Genomic DNA, 20,439 nt, shown 5'->3' with positions numbered 1-20,439 from the left:
AGACCCCTTCATGGGTTAGGGAAGCAAGGGTCAAATCCCATTAGCTGTAGCTCATACAAAACATGTTCTTGGCCTGCAATGGAACAGCTAATTGGGACCCCAAAATTGCTGGATTAAATACTGAGCAAAGAAAAGGTCTGATAGCAGCACCATTAACAAAGCTTAGTTTCCTACACACTTATCCCCTTTCGTCCTCTATCTTAACAACTGTTCAGCACCACTTCAAGCAACACAAAGTCCTGATAATTGCGGGCTGCCAGTTTTCGTAACAAATGTAAACAGCTCATCCCATAATACAGTTTAGTACAAATCCAGTTAGCATCGCACTTAAAACCTACCTTAGGCATAAACTTGCATTATTAAGGGGGTCTGGGGTTTTTGTGTTGCTGTGTTTTCAAACACACCTACAATCTAAATTAAGTCATAAATCACAACATGGTTTACACCTTTTTTCATATTTCACCTTGGAAAATCAAGACAACAGTAGCTTGTCAACACAAAATGAGAGACAGGATATTGTGGCTTCAAATGCAGTAATATTAGCCAACTAGGGCAAATGTAAAATTTGAAATATCTATGAATATACCCAAGAAATACCACGGATAATGGTTGCAAATACTCTGAATATAAAAAACTACTGTACAAATATTAAAATCCATGGAAAATCTCCAGCTGTCACAAGACTTCATCTAAGTTCAAAATGAGAAATACTCTGAATTTTCTTCTATGTAAGAGAGGAATAAATATAAAATTATATGCCAAACGTCCTTATCTCAATTTTGTCTTTCCAGCGTAGTTGATCACCAGGTAAGAGAAGAGATGGAATATGAAGAAGAAAAGAGCAATCAAGCTAGATAACATTCTGATCTAAAAGCACTGTAACATATATGCCACTGAGACTATGAATAATTGGGTCAATTACTACATACCCAGAAGGCAGAAATACAATTTACACCCAACTAGAGGAACGCAATTAACATGGGTGGAGTAATCCTTCCTACCTAACGCTTTTATTAAAAATACACAATGCAGCTGGACTTAATGTCAGAAAAAAGGGGGCTTGCTTTCCTGGCAAAGCAAATTTGGGAAAGCTTAGTCAGCAAGCTGGGGCTAAAAACCATACCTGGAAACGTCTGCAGGCAGTTTAAGGAAAAAAATCAAGAATCTGTAGCATATACATATATATACGCTCACACACACAATGCCCTACATGTACATACTATAGTGTATAGGTTACATGCTCCCTTAACAAGTCAGTACACTCACTACTACCAGAGGAGACAAAGCATTTCTCCATTGACTGAATATGAATCACTAGAGGTAAAAGGAAAGAAATTAATTCTGCAGGTGCTAAGGGAAAACCTCCTCTGTGAGAGTCTTCTACCAATAATTAAAGGAGGGAAAAACAGTCTTTGGAAAACTACATGGGCATATACTACTGGAGAAATAAAGAATGAAAAAAGGAACAGCTCTGCGAAAGGAGAAGTCTACTCCATGCACTTTCATTGTTTCAGCTCGTTAGTTTAACCAATTTTGATGGTAAGAGGGACCCCACCTCAACAAACTACACAGCAGCCTGGTCTGATCGCTTTAAAAGGGAAATAAATGAGAACTCTATTTCCTTTTCAGAGAAGAAGTTTTAATAAGACCATCTTTAGAAAGTGGTCTGCAATACAGTCTCACCAATTTAAAGGAGGGAAAACATGAGTATGAAACAGTAGTAAATGGGAGAAGCAGTTTTAGAAAATGTGAATTTTTAACTCAAAATTTTTTTTTCCAATAATTGAAACAAACGAGACACAGATTTCTATACAGATTCTGCTATGTTTTATTTATATTTGACATCCTAACTGAAGCTGAATCAAGGCTACTCAGTCAGTGGCAAGCCTGCCTTCCCCTAGCCCCATTCTGTGCGTGTGTGATCTGAGAAGAGATTCATAACCAGTTTTAAGAGATCCACTAGAGTTTGTCTTCATGTAGTTCAGTCAAAGATACTCAAGGGTTTGCTTTCTGTGAAAAGTGATAATGCTGAAGCTGGTTGGTAATATAATTTAATTTAAAAAACCCTAACTACAATGAAACCCACATAAAGCTATTGAAAAAGAATAATTCACATTATACCGATTCACAGTTTACCATAAATATTTCAGAATGTTCTGTTACAATGTAGTTTCACTTTTCCAGTTAATTTTTTATAAGTTTTTTTGTAACTGTGACAATATCATGTTATAACTATTTCATTACTGCACAAGCAGCAGACATTCTGATGTAAAGGGCTGCAACTAACACAAAGTAGCAGCTACCTTCTGTGGTTTTAAAAAAAAACCTATTGTAATAAAATTATAAATATAAAGCAGGAAAGTAAAATATCTAGACATAGTAGACATCAATTTTCCCTAAACAAAAGCATTCTAAATGTAGATTAAATGACTTCTGGTTCATGGCATTTCTGAAATTCTTCTCTTCAATTTGAAACAAAACACGTTTCTTATGAAACAAATTTTGAATTCTGACATGAATTTGAAGTGAAATAAAGCTGTTTTAAGCAAATATAAGAGCATAAGGGGGAGATGAGGGTATGGGCTGAGCAGCAGTGAAGTGTTAAAACAAAAGCTAAGCACAGATTTCTTGGGTTTCCTGTGCCGTGCTGGTTTCATGAACATCCAGCAGTGCTCTGAGAACGCTGTGGCACCGCTGAGTTACAGCCATACCAATACTTGAATGATACCGTATTTTCAGCTTCCCACAAATGCAAGCTCATATTACTGAAAGTATTTCCTTATTTTCAGATGTTCAATCATTATTATTCTTTAAGTTCTGCAGGAGCATGAGGTGGTACTAAGAATTTCAAATTCTGGAGCAACAGTAATTATGGCAAACATGCAATGCACAACCTCCTACCTTAAGTCTCATAATTGTCACTGCGACATGTTCTAGTTTTCCCTCTTTGTCTCCATATGACTATAAAATAGCACCTAGTTTTCATCCCACAACAGCTCTTACCAAAAGACATCCACCGGCCCCTCTGCAGACATGGTCGAAGAAAGAAGAGTAAGAAAAGCAGAACTGACTTAAGGAGGAGACATGGGACTCGAATTCACAATTTAGATCACTGATCTAGACTTAGACTACCAACATGTGACAAAGCAACATCCAATAAGCACCATCAGGGAGATATGTGCATTCAATTCTTTGCGCTACAAGATGTGTCCTGCAGAGCCTCATGAAAATCAGTTCTGCAAAAGCACTTGAGGCACGTCTACATACCACAGAGACTACAGAGCATCCATAGTTGAGTAACGTCCACATTTGTAGATACTCAAATTTGACTGGTTCGGACCTCAGCAACATGATCAGATTTTGGAGTTGGATCTAACTTGAAGTTTGGCACTGCTTTAAGCAAGAAATATACGACCTCCAGAGGTCCCTGCCAACCTAAATTACGCTAAGATTCTCCATTGTCAAATAACTTACTTCTATTTCACTCCCTGTCATGAGCCCTTCATTATCAATGCTGCATAGATGTTAATTCACTCCTGGCTTCTCTTTTGGATTGAATCAATAAGCTAATTGAAGGTGAAACCTGGATGAAATGCTAAAGATAATTCACTTCAATGGCCTTTAAGCCACTACAGATGAGAGAAGACCACGTTTCTTTACTATCATGTTGCACAGCCCTGTTACCACTGTTATTCTCAAATACTCCCAGATGAACTCACATATACAACCAGGGCACACAGGATGTACCCTCAGTGCCATGCCATAAAGACCCTGCTCTGGCAGGCTTCAGTTCTTTGCTTACATTATTTCTGACATTTTGATCTGGGAAAAACTAATATATGGAACAAATAAAAACGGTATTTATGCCTTTTTGAAGGGTAAAGAAAAACCCATCCCAATTTCTAAGTAGTGAAACACCAGCCTGTTTCAGAAGGGTCTAAACCTGAGCAGCATGCAAGTGAGCTAATACTTTTATCAGCAAGCTCCTGCAGACTATTACAGTTTTACTGCTGCATAAGGTCAAAAATGCCCATCCTCTCAGTACAGATCAGCATTTAAGTGTTCATCTTACAAAAAGAAAAAAAAAACAACATTCTTAAATGAAGTTGGCAGAAAAAGACAAGATAAGTTTTAACTCGTTAGAAATCTCAAACTCGCTTATCTGCAATCTTGAATTTAAGCTGCTAGCATAAATCAAAGTCCAGGTCACTCTGTCTTCACTGCTACCTCTCTCTAAAATGAAGACAGAGTTTGCAACACCAGCATTCTCTGGATCAAGAATTTAGTCCTGTGCCATCCCAGTGGCCTTAATTTTTATCTCATCTGTTTCAGTACTGCTTTCTAAAAAGGAAGTAGGTGTTACATACTAGTTAAGAACTAACCAACTCAGGTCAAGCATGGACAATTAAGGACAGTGGCAATCTGAGGAACAACCAAAGCCCGTGTGCACATACAACCACCGTTCTGTAAAATATCTTTACTCATAAGGTAGGATCTGGAAACTTTGGTTAAAAGTGATCCTCAGTTTTGACTTCTAAACATAACATTATGAAACACAGCAAATTTGAAAACAGTCACAAAAAGCATGCAAATCTCTGCACTTAGGAATCTACACTTAAAACCAAAGTATTCAGTCTTACGGAGAGCACAGTAAGTGCTATATCTAAAATGAGGAACAACCAAATAGTTGTAAACACTTGTAAAAGAAAGCATTCATAAACTTGCTGTAAAGAGATTTTTCCTAGCTCTAGAAAGCAAGCTCTAACTCATTTGAGACTTAGCCGAGACACATGGCCAAAATTCCTATTCTTACGAAACTAAACACTTCAGATATCTGAAAGGGCAAAAGAGGTCAGTCACTCAGCAGACAGCACAGCAGCTCCTAACTGCAACAAGGCTCCGATTTAATACAGATGCAGAGGAAATGATGACACTAGCTGACAAGTAACTATTTTTTCCTAGCTCTGTCATAAGGAGGAAAGTGGACCTAATTCGTATCACTTAAACAGAAAAAAAGACCACAGCTTGGATTAACACCAGCTTTCCCTTTTGAAGTTACTAAGACATTAATATATCTAATGTACCTGAATTTGGATACAGGCAGACATCATTGATATCATATTCTGGCTCCATTGAAGTAAATATCTTCCCCTGGAATTGTAGGAAGAAAATACATTATGAAGAACTCCAAAGAATATAATTAAATTTAGTAAATCTAAACATTAAGAATAGCCATTATAGAAGCTAAGAAATATGATGGAATAAAGATGGAACAGATTTAGCATAACAATAAATTGTTATTAAAGTATCTGAACATCATACAAGGAACTCAATATTGTATTTTGTCTCTGATCCAATCTCTTATAAGGAAGGGTAGCCTACTGGTTATTGAAGACACAGCGATGTACAGTGGCATTTCTAATTTCTCAGCTCACACTTCTGTGTTGAAAATGTGTGTCAAATCTGCTTTATTTTATTTATTTTATGCAAAAGAGGGGAGTGAGGTCCATAAGTTCCTGGTATATTGCCAGTATAACTCTCCTTTTCATAGAATGGTAGGAGTTGGAAGGGACCTCTGGAGACCACCTACAGCAGGTTGCACAGGGCAGTGTCCAGGTGGGTTTTGAGTATCTCCAGAGGAGTCTCCACAGCCTCTCTGGGCAGCCTGGTCCAGTGCTCTCTCACCCTCAGAAAGGAAGTTTTTGCTCTTGTTCAGATGAAACTTCTTATCTTCCAGTTTGTATCCACTGCCCCTTGTCCTGTTGCTGTGCACCACTGAAAAGAGTCTGGCCCCATCCTCTTGACACCCGTCCTTTAAATATTTATGAACATTAATGAGATCCCCCCTCAGTCTCCTCCAGGCTAAACAGACCCAGCTCTCTCAGCCTTTCCTCATATGGGAGATGCTCCAGTCCCTTAACCATCTTCATAGCCCTCTGCTGGAACCCCTCCAATAGTTCCTTGTCTTTTTTGACCAGGGAGCCCAGAGCTGGACACAGTAGTTTTGTTCAAGTCTGAATATGGTAGTTTTAAATAATTTTATTTTAGTAAGTACCATTAGCTGAAATGATGGATTGGGAGTGAAACTTGATTCTGGAGCTTGGTTCCTCCACTCTGTTCACATCTAAATAAAATGAAATATAGCCCAGCACTTTATCTGTAACTTATATACTCTGTATTAAAAAGCTATGAATATAAAATAAAAGCAGAAAAAGGTTCCATTGATATCTAGCTTGGATCAGAATTGAAGTTATAAGGGTAATTTAAGAAAAGGTGAAAGCAGGAAACAACATTCTCAACAGAAAATACTAATTGGAACAGTCTGAAAAACCCAGACAAAATACAGGTGCTCTTACAAGCCAACATGCAAGACAGCCAGTAAAGGAAGAGTCTCCAAGAACTGGGCCACAGAATCTGAAGCATGAGAGTACATGCCTACAGTTATAAATGAGGGACAGGAACAGAGCAAATTTTGATGCTATTCCTCTTTTTTCTTTCCCTGCAGCGATCCCACCTACCTTTCTGGGCCCTTCCTTTCCCTCCCAGTTACAGGCTGTTACCTCACCCACCTCTGGTCTCTCCCCGATGATTAATAAGAGGCCTCCCCCACCCCGGTCTTAGCAGACAAAAGCCTCCTGCTCCCCACCCCAAGGCACGTCTCAGCATGGGGCTATTCTGGTATCAAAGCCAGATGCTCTCCACCCCGCAGTCTGCCTCTGCAGTTGGTTCCCAGCCAGAGATAGTCAGGAACCAACATCTGGGAGAGCTGGAGCCAGCTGGAACACACTCCAGGAAAGCATCCAAAGCCATCTTTGCCTTCCAGCAGAAAGAAACCCTCCCTTTTCCCACTGCAGAGGCCACCTGACAAACCTTACAGTGCTTCATTCTCAGAGAGGGAAATATATATACCTAGGAAAAATGGAGAGGGGCCACTACAGATGTTTTAAATAATAACCAATAATTTATCTACTCTTTTAAACAACAAAAAGTAACTGCAGAGCAGCTTACAAAAAACCTGCTTGTAATCACAGAAAAAAAACAGAACAGGCTGTTGAAAGTTCACAAAGAAGCACAATAGAGAAATGACTGCCTGAATTAGTCAGAATAAAAAAAAGCCTCCAAACTACTATAACTGCTATTGATATGTTACATTATAAAGCTAGAAAAGCATAGATGGAGCGTGCTTTTAGAAGGAATTTAATTAATAAAGACAGCCCCTCAAACCAAACCAAGCTACAGTAGTATTACTACAAATTTATGGGATAAACATGTTCTGTACAAGCTAAATTGAAGGCAAGATAAGAAAAAGAACAATATAATGAAATAGTCTACGAAACTTAAGAGGTTTCAACTTCACTTAGAGGTGCAAAAGGCAGGGATAAAGATGCTGCCTATTGCAACATAATCCATTAATACAGCATAGTACACATTGTTTTTTGTATCTAGGTATAGTATCCGCTTCAATATCCAAGCAGGTTTCTGTGAAAACAAGCAGTACCTGATTTTAATAGGTCATAAACTAACTGATCTACCTTTGAAGCTAGCCCTGCATTGAGCAGGGAACTGGGATGACCGTGTTTTCTCTGATGAAAAATCGTAACTGGATGTGCTCAAGCACACTGTGAGAAATACACAAACCAGTGCAATGGCTAATTACTTTTATGTTTAAATGCTCCTACTGAAAGAAGCATCATAGGCAGAAATGTATAAACAGCGAAAAAATACCTAAGATTATATCTTTATACCTGACAAGCTGCTGAATACCTCCTCAGATACTGGTTTATTTAGTCAGACAGGACAAAATACTGTGTAAATTAGGACACGTTAAAAACCCAATTTCCTACACTGAATTTCAGCTTTATTATTCAACCTGCATGAAAGGAGAAAATAAAAATTTAAAAAAAAACCCTGAATGCAACAACATAAAAACACTTACCGTATCTTTGTTCCACATCTTTATGATTCGAGAATCTGCAGAGATAATTAAATCCAACTGACACTGAAACTGAATTGATTTAATAGGCAGGCCATAGTGGTGATCTTTGACTATTAATGGATTACTAGACCGGAGATCATATAATAAAACCTTGAAGAAAAAGAGAGCGATTAAGCTTTCAATATTGTAAGATCAATAGGAAGTCACACACACCACCCCCCAGATCTTCACTAAAGACTTAACTAGACATTTTTTACTTAAAAACATGGACGGGCTTTACATAAAAGAAATAACTTTTAATTCTGAAGAGAGCTTATTAAGTGTGCCCAGTTTCTGACAATACGTTTTAACCTCAGAATGCTTCAGTCTAGAAAAATCAAGAGCAAATTTAAGACCTCACCATCTTTCTAAAGCCTTTTTCATTTCTATTAAAAAAATGAATTATTTTCAAGGCTTTTTACTTTTTCTTTACTAATATTTCAATTTGAGATTCTTACACTGTTCTTATAATATTTAAATTTTCAGACTCCCTTGCACTCAGTGAAGCATCACAGAACATATTTTTTTATTTTAAGGAGAGAGTACAGTCCCTGTCCTCCTGCATTTTTACCTCCAAAGCTTTCTATGCAACTTGTGAAAGATCTTAAAACTTTCACATGCCAAGTGTGAATACTATTAACTTTTTAGGGAAAAAAATATTATCAGTTTAATAAAAAATATAATCTCCAATAAAAATTGCCTGGCATGTATACCAACATTATGACAAATACAACTCTCACATACGTATCTGCTCTTTTCTAAACTCTACTAAAACACTGATCAAGACAGAAAAATGTCTCTATATTCCACGTTACAAATATGATGGTAACAATGAATAAATGCATCTAAACGATCCCGTACAGAAAGATAAGACAGTAAAAACAATAGTTGAAAGTCACTTCTGCTTTGTTAGCCACCATCAAGATAAGGGAGAGCATGTATGTTGCATTGAGATGGCACTCGGTCTCAGAAAGCAGCAACTTCCTCTCATACCTGACTCTTAAGTCATGAGAAAACTGCAGAATTGGAAGTTACATAGTATGTAGGTTGTGATGATTTTCAATGGTCCCTACAGTATTCTGAAGAGCAAGACTGTTTGACAAAATTAATTTGGAGTTTATGAATGACTACTACTCTACATGTAATTTATGCTCTCACAAATACTTTCATTAACATATTTTTACATTACAGTAAGTGCACTTAGCGTATGATAGACCTGGACTGGCAATTGCAAAAGCAGGATCTCCTCAGAACTGTTGTAGAGGAAGCTAAATCTACCTGCCCAGTAGATGTTCCAACCGCCATATTCAAAGCTCCATCAAATTTCAGTGCTGAAATGGATGGTAAACCATCTATCCTGCAAAGCACAACGTTTTTAGTTAGACATTCTTCAGTAAAAGCCGCAAATAATTTTTCAGTGTTAAAAATATCTAAGATAATGAATGTAAATTAATTTACAGATATTATTACAGATATATTTACAGATATATTACTCACAAATACCACCTAAAAAAAGATCTCTACTGTTTACATTCACAACTTGCGGTAGTATAGAAAATATGCCACTACTACTCAGATCAATAACTAAGAAACTCTGTAACTATGAAAATCCTTTAGTCACACAAGCAATAAGAATAAAAACCATGGGCAGGTCATTTTAATGCTAAGTGAGATTTGTTTCTAAAAGCAAAACTTCTGAAAAAAACAGAGAAACACACTTGGAAAAGGCAGCCTTTACTCACTCTGTGTCTGCTGTCACACTGCTTAAAGCACAGTCCAACAGTCCAACGCGATTTCTCATTCTAGGATCCCAGCATTCTACTTTACCCTAAACAGTTTAGAAAAATATGTTTCAAGCTTATGCAACAGATGTCTGGTATTCTGAAATGTTTAAATTAAATTATGAATTGTTTAATCTATGTATAATTCATCAAATTTCCTAGGTTGACATGAGTTGTTCTAATAACGGCATACAAGCTCCACACATTTCATTTATATTTTTTTTAATGTGATGTGAATGAAAATTATTAACACTAAATTTCCAAAGATTAACAGAGTACACACGCTGACTTCTACAGATGGCTATACTGTAAAACAAGATAACATTTTCTCTGTCATTTGCAAAATCTCAAGCATCTCAGCAACCAAGGAAGCTCAGAAATTACATTTGCACTATGCTTTAAAAAGTAATCTTGTTTAATGGATCTATACTTAATATAGCAAATGAGATCAAATTAATTAATTAGGCTCCTGTCATGATTTCTTCTTACCCTCATGCAAACTAATACAAAAAAAAAACCAAACACTATTGCCCTTTTCCATAAAACGAATGCAAACATTTACCTCAGCTGTCCCCATGGCAAACAAGAAGTGTACAGGGTTTATGTCACAGACATTACTCTCCCTAAAATAGAAAAAAGGAGCATGTTTAATGACCTCAAAATAGTTTAACAGGTGAGCAATTGAAAATATTTCTATAATCAAGTACACTACTGCTCAGCCTGGAAAAGCAAAAGCTGGGGGGAAGGACAGATGGCCACCTAACAGCAGTTTCCCATGCTTAAAAGGAACCAAGAATTTGGAGTCATCAGAGACAGCGCTGATAACTTCAAACAGGTAAGGTTCCAACTGTATGTAAGGGTAGTATTTTTACGCTATGCAGATAATTAAGCACTGGAACGAGTTGTCCATAGAGGCTGTGAAATTCCATCCTTGGAATTTTCAAGACCCCCTAGGAAAATTCACCCAAATTCAGTGTGACCTCCTCCTCCTCCTTGAGCAGGAGTCTAGGCCATGAGGTTCTTCCCAACCTGAATGACTGTGTTCCCCTACCCACACCCACCACCAAGCCTTGCTGTATTGCTCTGCTCCACTATATGCTTAAACTATATGTCAAAAGATGTTCCTGACTGCAAATATTTCTCTTTAAACCACCCATCTAGTGCCTTCCAGCTTTTCCCATTCAAAGCCCTCCACATCCAATTCTGAGATTTATCCACAACTTCAAGTCTCATCTCCTTAACTCAGATTTTACACTATACCCTGTGCCCTTCCGCTCCAGGATTTTCCCAGGTTTTTTTTGTTTTGGGTTTTTTTTTTGTTTGGTGGTTTTTTGGGTTTTTTTGTTTGGTTTTTTTGTTTGTTTTTTTTTGTTTGGTGGTTTTTTGGGTTTTTTTGTTTTTTGTCTTTTTTGGTTTTTTTGCTACTGCTCAGTTTCTGTAATTTCACCTGCCCAAATACTCCTTTGTCCATTAAACTACCCTACCCATTGAGCACCAGCTGTTGCCCACCAAGTAGCTGCTTCACCTAGTCAAGTCTGTTCTCATCCACCACTCCCCACATAACAGCAGCCCAGCTTCTGTTCTGGTAGGGTTTTCAAAAGAACCAGACACACACTAGAGATAAAGAAACTCTCGCTGGGCTACTCCAAGAGCAGAAGGACAAAGACATGCCTGGGAAAGTACATACCCCGTGGGTAGATCTCTGTATGATGGCTAAATTGAGCAATAATGGCAAAGTTTTAATGAAATGCTCTTAAGATCAAGTTATATAATACCTACTACAAGTCTATATTAAGCAATTTTAAAATATCCACAAAAGAAAGCTCAATTAAAACATAAGAACTAGAACAAATAATTACAGAGCATAAAATAAAATGAGGCTCAGACTCAGCATATGTTCCTTTTCAACTCTACAATCCGTTTGGGCAGTATTCAGATACTGTCAGGGAGCATGCCAGTAGTCTGCTTCCACCTGGTGGAAAGAAGACAGACATCATACTTTACAGATCACTTACGAAGCATCAGTTTGCAGAGAGTTGAGAAACCTTCCTTGTTCCAGATTTAGCCTGTATACTTCAGAACTAAAATGAAAAAAAAAATTCAAAATTACTCTTTTATCTTACAAATACTGAAAAATACCGTTTAAGTTAGGAGTTATAAAGATCCTTGCTGACAACCTAATTTTACCAAATACACAATTTTCGGAGTTCACATGCTAAGATACATCTATCTTTCAGTGGTAAAAATACAGGGAAAGTCATGCACGTTCACCAAAAATATTTATTACACTGCAATATCCTACCAATTACTCTTTCTCCAGGGAAGAGATGCAGTACTTCCTTCCTTAAGATCCTTTAATTAATGATTTACATTACATCTTGAATTGCTACTTACTGTTTGAAGCCCTAAAGACCTCATTTTATTTTTACTATGCTTTCTTACAAACTCAATTATTTTATGTGATTTGACTCGCACTTTAACAGCAACAAAATCAACAAGGAAAAAAGTTATTCAATTTTCTTTGCTTAGATGCTAATCACTTTTTAAAACAGCACACTGAACTGCAATTCACAATATCCATTATTAATTTGGAAGGAAATGCTAGTTCTTCCACATCTGTAATTTTTTCTGGTATTTTAATGTTCATTTTATTCTTGGAAAACATTGGTAATGGAAGTGAAACAAAATAATCCACTTAATCAGTACCTTGCTCCTACAAAATACAGGTCACATGATGGATAGTGATAAGAGAAATCTCTACCAAATTTTGGTATTCTTGTCTTGTAGTAATGGCCATGTTGCGAATGGAACTCCACAAACCTGCCACACTGCAAGAAGACAATCTGAAAATAAAATGGAAAGCACTGAATCATACAGAAGCAGACAACAATCTCCTCAACTTGTCTTAGAGCACAAACTCCAGTGATTTTTTTTCTTCCTCAAGCTCACACAGGTTCATCATAACTCATTTAAACCATTTCTATTAAAACTATAGAATCAGCTACTGCTTCATCACTCACGAGCCACAGCAAAGAGTTTTATTAATAAAGATTAACTGTATATTCAGAAGACTGTATGCGATACCCTGAAACTGACCAGAACCAGAGACAGTATAGTCATCTCAGTGCTATGCTGCACCAAAATTAACATCTCTGCTTCCTTGAGACACCAGTTAATCATGTCCTCCAAGTGCAATGCCGTGTAGACACCGCTACGTTTGTAGGTACGAACATGTACAACGCATCCCGATGAATAGCAGCGTCTAATAAATGACACCAACAACTTCAGTGCATTTTTTGTTGTTTGCCAACTCAATAAGCACATTCTTTCTGAAACTTCAAAACAAACATCTCAATCCTGGAAGAGCCCACAGGGGGGCATTACGAGAAGGCTACATCTATACTAGTAAATAAAATAGGCCAGAACCTGCCCCTGTAGCCCTAATGACAATTTAACATGGCACAACTCGTATCCATATGAAGGAATTCTTCCCAGTATCATCCACATCATCCATTAAACTCACACTGCAGCTCAAACCATGCCCAGCCACTGTGTGATGGAGGAACCGATGGCCTAGCCCAAACTCATGACATATGCAAATAATTAAATGACACAAATAAACACAGGCCAACTCTTGACTGAGCCTCATCCCAACTTAGCTTAGATTAGAAAAATGTAAGTTTAATTTAGAATATGTATAGCCCCTGCATCTTGTAAAACTAGCAGATAACAGAGATTTTACATTTCCTACTGCTGGACTACATTGTCAGAAATGCAAATAAGGATTAGAAGCTCAGGAAAGGCAAGGAACAAAAGTTATTTTCAATCTGTTATCTTTATTTATGTATCTGTATATATCTTCCCTTACACGATACAGAGAAACTACTGACCTGGGCTAGTACTTCATCCTTATTTATCATTAACTTCCCCCTCACTTATGCTTTTCCTGGTATCAGAAACAATAACGTTTCAACTCCTATTTGTGGACTCGTTCCTCCTGGTCCAACGCCAAGCAGAGTATCACCTTTCAGAAGTGTAACCACAATTTCATATGAGACATAGTTTGTTATACAATGATGCTCTACATACACACCCTGATCAATCCTGTGTGTGCCTAATGCATTTATGCTTTTAACTGGAGGTTTGCAACAAGCAAAGTTCTTTACTTATCTGCCTGAAACAATGCCCAGATCAAATCTTTTCTCTGTTGTCACTGCAAAAGAAGAAACGTCTGCATCGTCATGCAGTACAGAACCTAAATAGACTATGAGAACACAAAATTAAACCGTATTTAATTTAAAACTATCAGTGTCACATTCTCTTAGATCACTACCAGTAAGCCAGCAAAAATCTAGCACCAGGAAGAGAGATAATGCAGTTTGCTTTCTATGAAGAAAGTGAATTTTCTTCTCATCCACTCTATCTCCAAAAAGATTTTAGAAAGTTTTTGACAGTTGCCAAAAGCAACCAAATATGCTGCTATGACTGCCCCACCTCTAATGATTTTCTATTTTCCAATAAATTTCTATGGACTAGACTTGAAGATATTTGTGTCCTCTTTCATTAGCAGTGGATACAACTCACTGTAAATCCTATGTTTCTCTACTTCATACTAAACTAATTCTGGTCATTACACACACACAGAAAACTGAAACCTCAGGGTAGCAAAAGCATAGCCACTATCCTGTGGCAAAAATACTAAGGAGAAATACACATCTTTTTGCAAAAAGGCTGTGGAGAAAAAAAGATATCACTCTCTCCTAAGTTAGACAAAGTTTACAATTTTTTAAGTCTAAAACTTAGGAAAGCACAGAAGCGTAACTGGCCTTACGGATACCAGTATGAATGAAAGCCAACAGCATGCTCCCACTGTGAAAACTCAAATAAGCCTCAAAAGGAAACCTTACAAGGATAGAGTGGGAGCAGATGGGGGTAAATTGTTCTCCCTGGTCTACTAAAACAGGAGCCAGTGTGCCTAATGTTGGACTCCCCAAACCAGGAGGGGTGTTGAGAGCATAAAGAGGGATACCAAGACATACAAGGCTGCCCCTGTACATTGACAGTACTGTTCAATCATTAACTGATGTCTGAAGGTCCCTTTCCAATCAGTATTTTTAGCATTCTAAGCATTTCGAGTGTACTTTCTCAAATACTATTCCCTCTAACATGTTCAAAACATTATGACAGCTACTTGAAATTCAATTAGGTAAGTTTCAGGAAAATAAAATTGAAAATAAGGTTGTATTAAGTTGTGAAAGTAGAGCTTCAGTCTGAAATACAGTACCAATTTCAGTTGCTACTGCTGAAAAACACACACAAGTCTTACTGTTTGTAACCAGTCAGAAACACATTTGCAAACACAATGTGTTTCTCTGTCTCCTAAACAACTGCTTGGTCTGTACAGCCAGACACCTCCCACAGACAAGTGAGAGGTAAATGTACTGTATCTGTTGCCTGCTTCTGCTGCTTGAATTCACACACGTTTCTGGAAATATCACAGGAGAAAAATTTGGAAAAGACTAAAGCTACGGGGCTAGATGATAATGCCTATGATCAAACAGAAATATTTATTAAAACAAACCTATACTGGAAATGCTAATCTCTTGTCAGGAAAAATAAATAACATAAACAACTTAAAAAAAAAAAAGGCTTGTCCTAATGAAATCAGCAAAATTATATGCTTAAATGTCACATTTAATTTGGAACATAACACCTTGATGAATAAACTAAGCAGAGTTTACAGAAAGAGGTAACACCTTTTATTACACCAACTGCTGCAGCTGAAGATAACAGCCAGGTGTCAAACAGAATTAGAAGCTGTAACTGTACTGGACCTGAAAAAGGGCTGATGGTCCTAGTAACTCAGCCATTTCCTTCAGGTACAGCATTTTTTAATTTTTTTTTTCCTTTTTCTGAAAAGACATTACTTCTCCTCACAATTTTTGCCTCATTCATATGCTTATAATCATCATGGCTACAATAACCCAGACAAATCAGGCTATTAACTTACCTATAGCTATCCCATCTCTCAAAAATGATCTGTGTATCACTTGTCACAAGGGATTGCAACTAAATGTTATCCTAGAAAGATTAACTAATGCATTTTTTCCACATTACTTTGTTTGTAGGATAGATAATTATTTGAAGTTTTTCTCTACTACAGACAAAAGACTTTAAAAGTGGTAAGGCAAATTATAATACAAAGAGACAAAGAAAACAAACATTTTGACGGTATTTAAAAATGTTTATCTTGTTTTCTTTTCTAAAAAAACCTTTCTGTCCCAAAAGTTGTGTTGATTGACTGCCTTTACTATATATGAAAATGCATTTTAATACACATATTATACAATTTTTTCATTTATACGCTAAAAACATTAAACATACCTTTGAGTAATCATCTGATAAAATCTCAAACGTAACCACTGGAGGAGAGAGCAAGACAACTGTAAGTCAACTAAGTACACAAACTTATTTGCAAACACTGGCATAAATCCTGAAAACATTTACACTCATGCTAACCTTTAGTCATACAAGTATTCCCCACAGGTGTCAATGCATAATGCAAGCATTGTGATAAGATCTTTAATTATACAACTTTATTTGCAAAATAGTAAGTAGTTTTCTGAAACTTTAGGAACATACAAAGCACCTTGTAATCTTTTTATCGTTCTTGTATACTTGACATGTTCCTCAACACAATGCTCAACCGTGTATTTGCTGGCTCGGGGAAGGTCTAATCAAATGCTTTTCAGTAGGTGTGTGGTCCAGGGACCTTTGGTAATCCATCAAAGATGGTAAAAAAAATGACATGAACTCAGAAATGCTACGCACAAACCTGCACATGTGATCCTTCTAAGGGGTCAGCACTTTACAGAAAAAGTTTTAAGGCTCAAAAAAAAAAAAATCACAAATTTAAAAGCTACAATCCATGCTGAACACTGCAATGTATTGAACTTTGCCTAGTTTTAAATGAGCAGGGTTGGGAACATTAGGGAGTAACTGCTTCAGCTAAATTGGTTCCATTTAAATGAGGTAGCTCATTTAAAGTTACCTGAAGTGACTCTATGCTGCATTTCAAATTAAACATACTTTTGCAGTCTAGTAAGGTGCCAGTTCTTTAAACATTTACTTTAAGCTCTAATTGCCAGCAAGCACTTACTTTTACAGGGAATCCTACTCTTTCAAAGCGGGTCTCACTCATGTCATACGTTCCTCTCCCCAGCCTCTCTGAACCCCTGCCCCTACCACCTCTCCTCTTACTAAGTTGTAGCACTGACCCTTCACCCTACGTGACCCCTTGTAGTCCTGAGGCACAGGGTAAAGAAATGCCACCGTGCTCTACTCCCCTTTTCCTTACCTAATCCAGCAGTTCTCAATTTTTATTTTTGACATCGCTTTGACACACATCATAGTTTTATTGATTTAGGCTTAATGATTTAGGACTTCTGCCACTCTATGCTCATCCTATCATTGTTTTGGTCACCCTTGTATCCCATTTTTCACCCATCAGTCTTCAAACATCCCAATCTTCTAACAAAAAAAAAAACAAACCAAAAAAGACACCAAAACCAAACAATATTCCCTACTTCTATGCACCCTAAAACTCAGAGTCACACCAGCTCTGACATCCTCCCCCAGTCTAACTGCCAGCAGATTCTCCCTTTCCCATTGTCTAGATGGCTCCTTGCTTTCCCCACCATAGTCATTCTCCCTCCAAATTAGTAGCAAACAAGTTGTAATTGGGGCCTTGGCCATGCTGCCATCTATCCTTAAGCACCTTGTTTCCAAGAAAGCAAACAAAAAAACCAAACAAACCAACCTACTCTCAGGGAATTTTCTTTACCCCATGACTCACCTACCAACCTTGGGCTTCAGAGAGAAAACACTGAGAACTCATTTCAGCAACGAGCATGCAACCAAGTGCATTCTCCTACCTACAGCTTCACAGGCGAGGAAAGGGAGACCTGGCCACTACCCACCATACCGACACAGCCTTCTCAAAACAGGGCACAGTCCTCAGCCCTGCACTTAAGGTAAATCTTGCACTCTTCATACCACTCCAAGAGAGCAAAGAATTTCCCAGAAGGAGAAGGGAAAAACAGAGATAAAGACAAGGTGATGTTTCACTCTAGGTTTGTGTGTTCTCCCAAAGTACATTCTGTCACCTCAGCACAGGGAGGCAAATTTCTACTTGAGTCCAATACGAATTATATATGAAAGATATCTTGTACTAACAGCCATAGCTTATACTGACCTTCAGAATCTAAGCATCTTTCAAATTTCTGGGATAACTGATAGGTGTCAAAACAGCGGACCCTTGGCTTGTAAGTTCCTGAAAGGACAATTCGATCTTCATTAAAAATTAAACAAAAAGATAACATAAAAGCTTCCTTTTTTTTTAATACAATGTCTTACATATACAGGCTTTACAACATTTCAACTACAGGCATTCCGAACACCAAAATCCCTGTGACTGGAAAAACATGCCTCTTAACAACATAACCTCACAGCCTGATTTCTGCTTTTGGTGCTTGAAAGTACCCTACATATATATAGGTTCCTTTGATTACTGAATACATCACATAGGATTTAATATTACCTTCCAGTAAGACTGAAAAAACAAGCCTCCTTACGCTATTAACACCTATAGAAATATTCATGTTTGGATCCTGCTTTGACAGTTACAAAATGTAGCGTTCTCCACCTCCTTCAAAACAAAATTCAAACAATGATGTTTAGAAGTTATTTAAAGCAAATTCATGTACACATAGAAAAAATAACTAGGAATGTAGTTTTTAACTGTATTATAAACCCTTCATGGCAGTGACTAGATGATCTTCAAAGGTCTCCTCCATGCCAAACCATTCTGTGATTCTGACATCTGTGATCTAGCAAGAAGTGTTTCGCGGTATCAGTTTCAAGACAGCCACTTTATCACATCTTAGGAGTAAGCCTCCAAAACTCTATTCAATGCTACATTTAAAAATAAACTCTTTAGCAATTCTACCTGAAATATCAAGACATTTTGCAATAAAGATTCTCCAGCACTTTTGGCCTCTACTACAGAGAGACACTTTGTTAACTCACCAACTGCCACAATATACTGTCCATCTCTTGATACCTTAATCTTTGTGCTAACTGTGGGCATTTCAAAGTCTTGAATAAGTTCAATTCTTCTACGGATATCTATAAAGTCAAAAAATATTTTTATAGGTAATATACTTAAAAATCCTTTAAAATATAAAATCTTTTAAGTATAATTAACGCATATTATAAGCGGATTAATACAGTCTGTTAACCCTGAAATGCAAGCTACCCTCACACAAAATAAATTTCTATTCTGAGGTAGTAACTATTTAAAAAATTATTATATAATGTAGTAGCAAGTCTTTATCATACATTTTACACAAGAAAGATGTTGTATAATATATTCCACCTTTCTGTTAACTCTGTGCATTTTTAATTGGTTGAGGTTTTTAAGCAACACTTCTTATGGTATGTCAATAGCCATATTTTATTTTGGATAAGAAGTTAAGGCTAAAATCACAACGTTCCAGCACTCTACGAGAAATATGATACACATGAAAGTTTAGTTGGACTTTATCATAAGCTATACCTGTGATTTGTCACGTTTCTTTATAACCTACAACCCCAATATTTAATGCCCAAAATTTAAAGCATTATTGGTAATACTCTATTTATATAAAGCTGTGTTGAAGTATGGCCTTCTAACCATAACTACTTATGGCTTTAATTCTGCAGTTTTAAAAATATGAGCTACGCATCACTTCCTTGTATCAGTTAGTAAGTGCCTCCCTCTGGGCTTGCATGGCAGCTGAGTACTTCTGAGGACCCCGTGATGGGAAAACTCACCCACATCTTTCTTCTGTAAAGCTCTTTTCTTCCTGTCTGAGAGCCACTGTAAGAAAATACATAAATCAGACTTCAGCTCATTACAAAGAAAGGAGCCATAGAATCACCTAACAACCGACTTGAACATACAAGCAATTCAGGCCATTACATATTTTTCTCTTGATTATTTTAAAACTTCCACTGCTAAGTTTAAGTCTTTCACGTTAAGAAAACTCGGAAAGTCGTGGCTTTTAAGGGTCTGTGGAATAACACACCTACAGTTAAGAGATGCACGCAAACTGCATTTTTAATTTAAAAACCACTTACGGCTGGTTTTCGTTAGCCACCCCCACCCTCGACACAAATCTACACAGAGAAGGGGCACTCCGATGAGACGCTGGGTTGGAGCTCAGCCCCCCCACGCTTTTACAGGATCCTGCTCCAAGAACCGGCGGCCGAGCCAGTCCGGCAGTACGGCCACCCTGGCCCGCTCGGCTTCCCCACCCAATCGCTCTCTCACCTCCGGGAGGCTCCTGCCGGCACTGAGGCTGTAGATCTTCACCTCGTTGAGGCTGGAGACCTGCATGGCTGCAGCTCTGCCCACCTCTTCCTGGGCGGAGAGGAAGCGGAAGAGGGCTCGCTTCCGGGCCGCTCTGCTTCCTCCCGGTGGAGCGCCGGGAGCCGTCGGCAGGGCAGCCGAGCTGTGTGACGGGGCCGGGCTGGGCCCCGCTCTTGCGCGGGGGCTTGGGGCAGCCTGGTGAACGGTGGCTCTCGTCCCCTCCCTCTCCTTGGGAAGGGGCAAATCCCTGGGGCTCTTCTTCCCGGGCAAGA

At 37.9% G+C, this 20,439-nt stretch overlaps 1 protein-coding gene across 1 annotated transcript in view; it reads right to left on the bottom strand.

The window, feature by feature from the left end:
- The window catches only part of LOC104539292 (nucleolar protein 10-like), a gene marked incomplete at its 3' end in the record, with an annotated part of 20,525 nt that extends 314 nt beyond the window's left edge, over positions 1-20,211 (bottom strand). Inside the window, exons 1-12 of the mRNA XM_010182771.1 lie at positions 20,129-20,211; positions 19,630-19,675; positions 18,844-18,942; positions 18,011-18,088; positions 16,141-16,178; positions 12,463-12,599; positions 11,772-11,837; positions 10,319-10,379; positions 9,718-9,803; positions 9,254-9,332; positions 7,937-8,086; positions 5,085-5,151 (exon numbers count right to left, since the gene is read on the bottom strand). Of these exons, the coding sequence (XP_010181073.1) occupies positions 5,085-5,151; positions 7,937-8,086; positions 9,254-9,332; positions 9,718-9,803; positions 10,319-10,379; positions 11,772-11,837; positions 12,463-12,599; positions 16,141-16,178; positions 18,011-18,088; positions 18,844-18,942; positions 19,630-19,675; positions 20,129-20,194 (973 nt within the window). The remainder of the gene's footprint in view (positions 1-5,084; positions 5,152-7,936; positions 8,087-9,253; positions 9,333-9,717; positions 9,804-10,318; positions 10,380-11,771; positions 11,838-12,462; positions 12,600-16,140; positions 16,179-18,010; positions 18,089-18,843; positions 18,943-19,629; positions 19,676-20,128) is intronic.
- Between the last annotated feature and the right edge of the window lie 228 nt (positions 20,212-20,439).

The sequence above is a fragment of the Mesitornis unicolor genome, unplaced genomic scaffold, assembly GCF_000695765.1.
Source record: "Mesitornis unicolor isolate BGI_N332 unplaced genomic scaffold, ASM69576v1 scaffold11524, whole genome shotgun sequence".
NCBI classification, from domain to species: Eukaryota; Metazoa; Chordata; class Aves; order Mesitornithiformes; family Mesitornithidae; genus Mesitornis; species Mesitornis unicolor.
The sequence above is the reverse complement of the archived record's forward strand: the minus strand, read 5'-3'. Positions and strand labels throughout refer to the sequence as shown.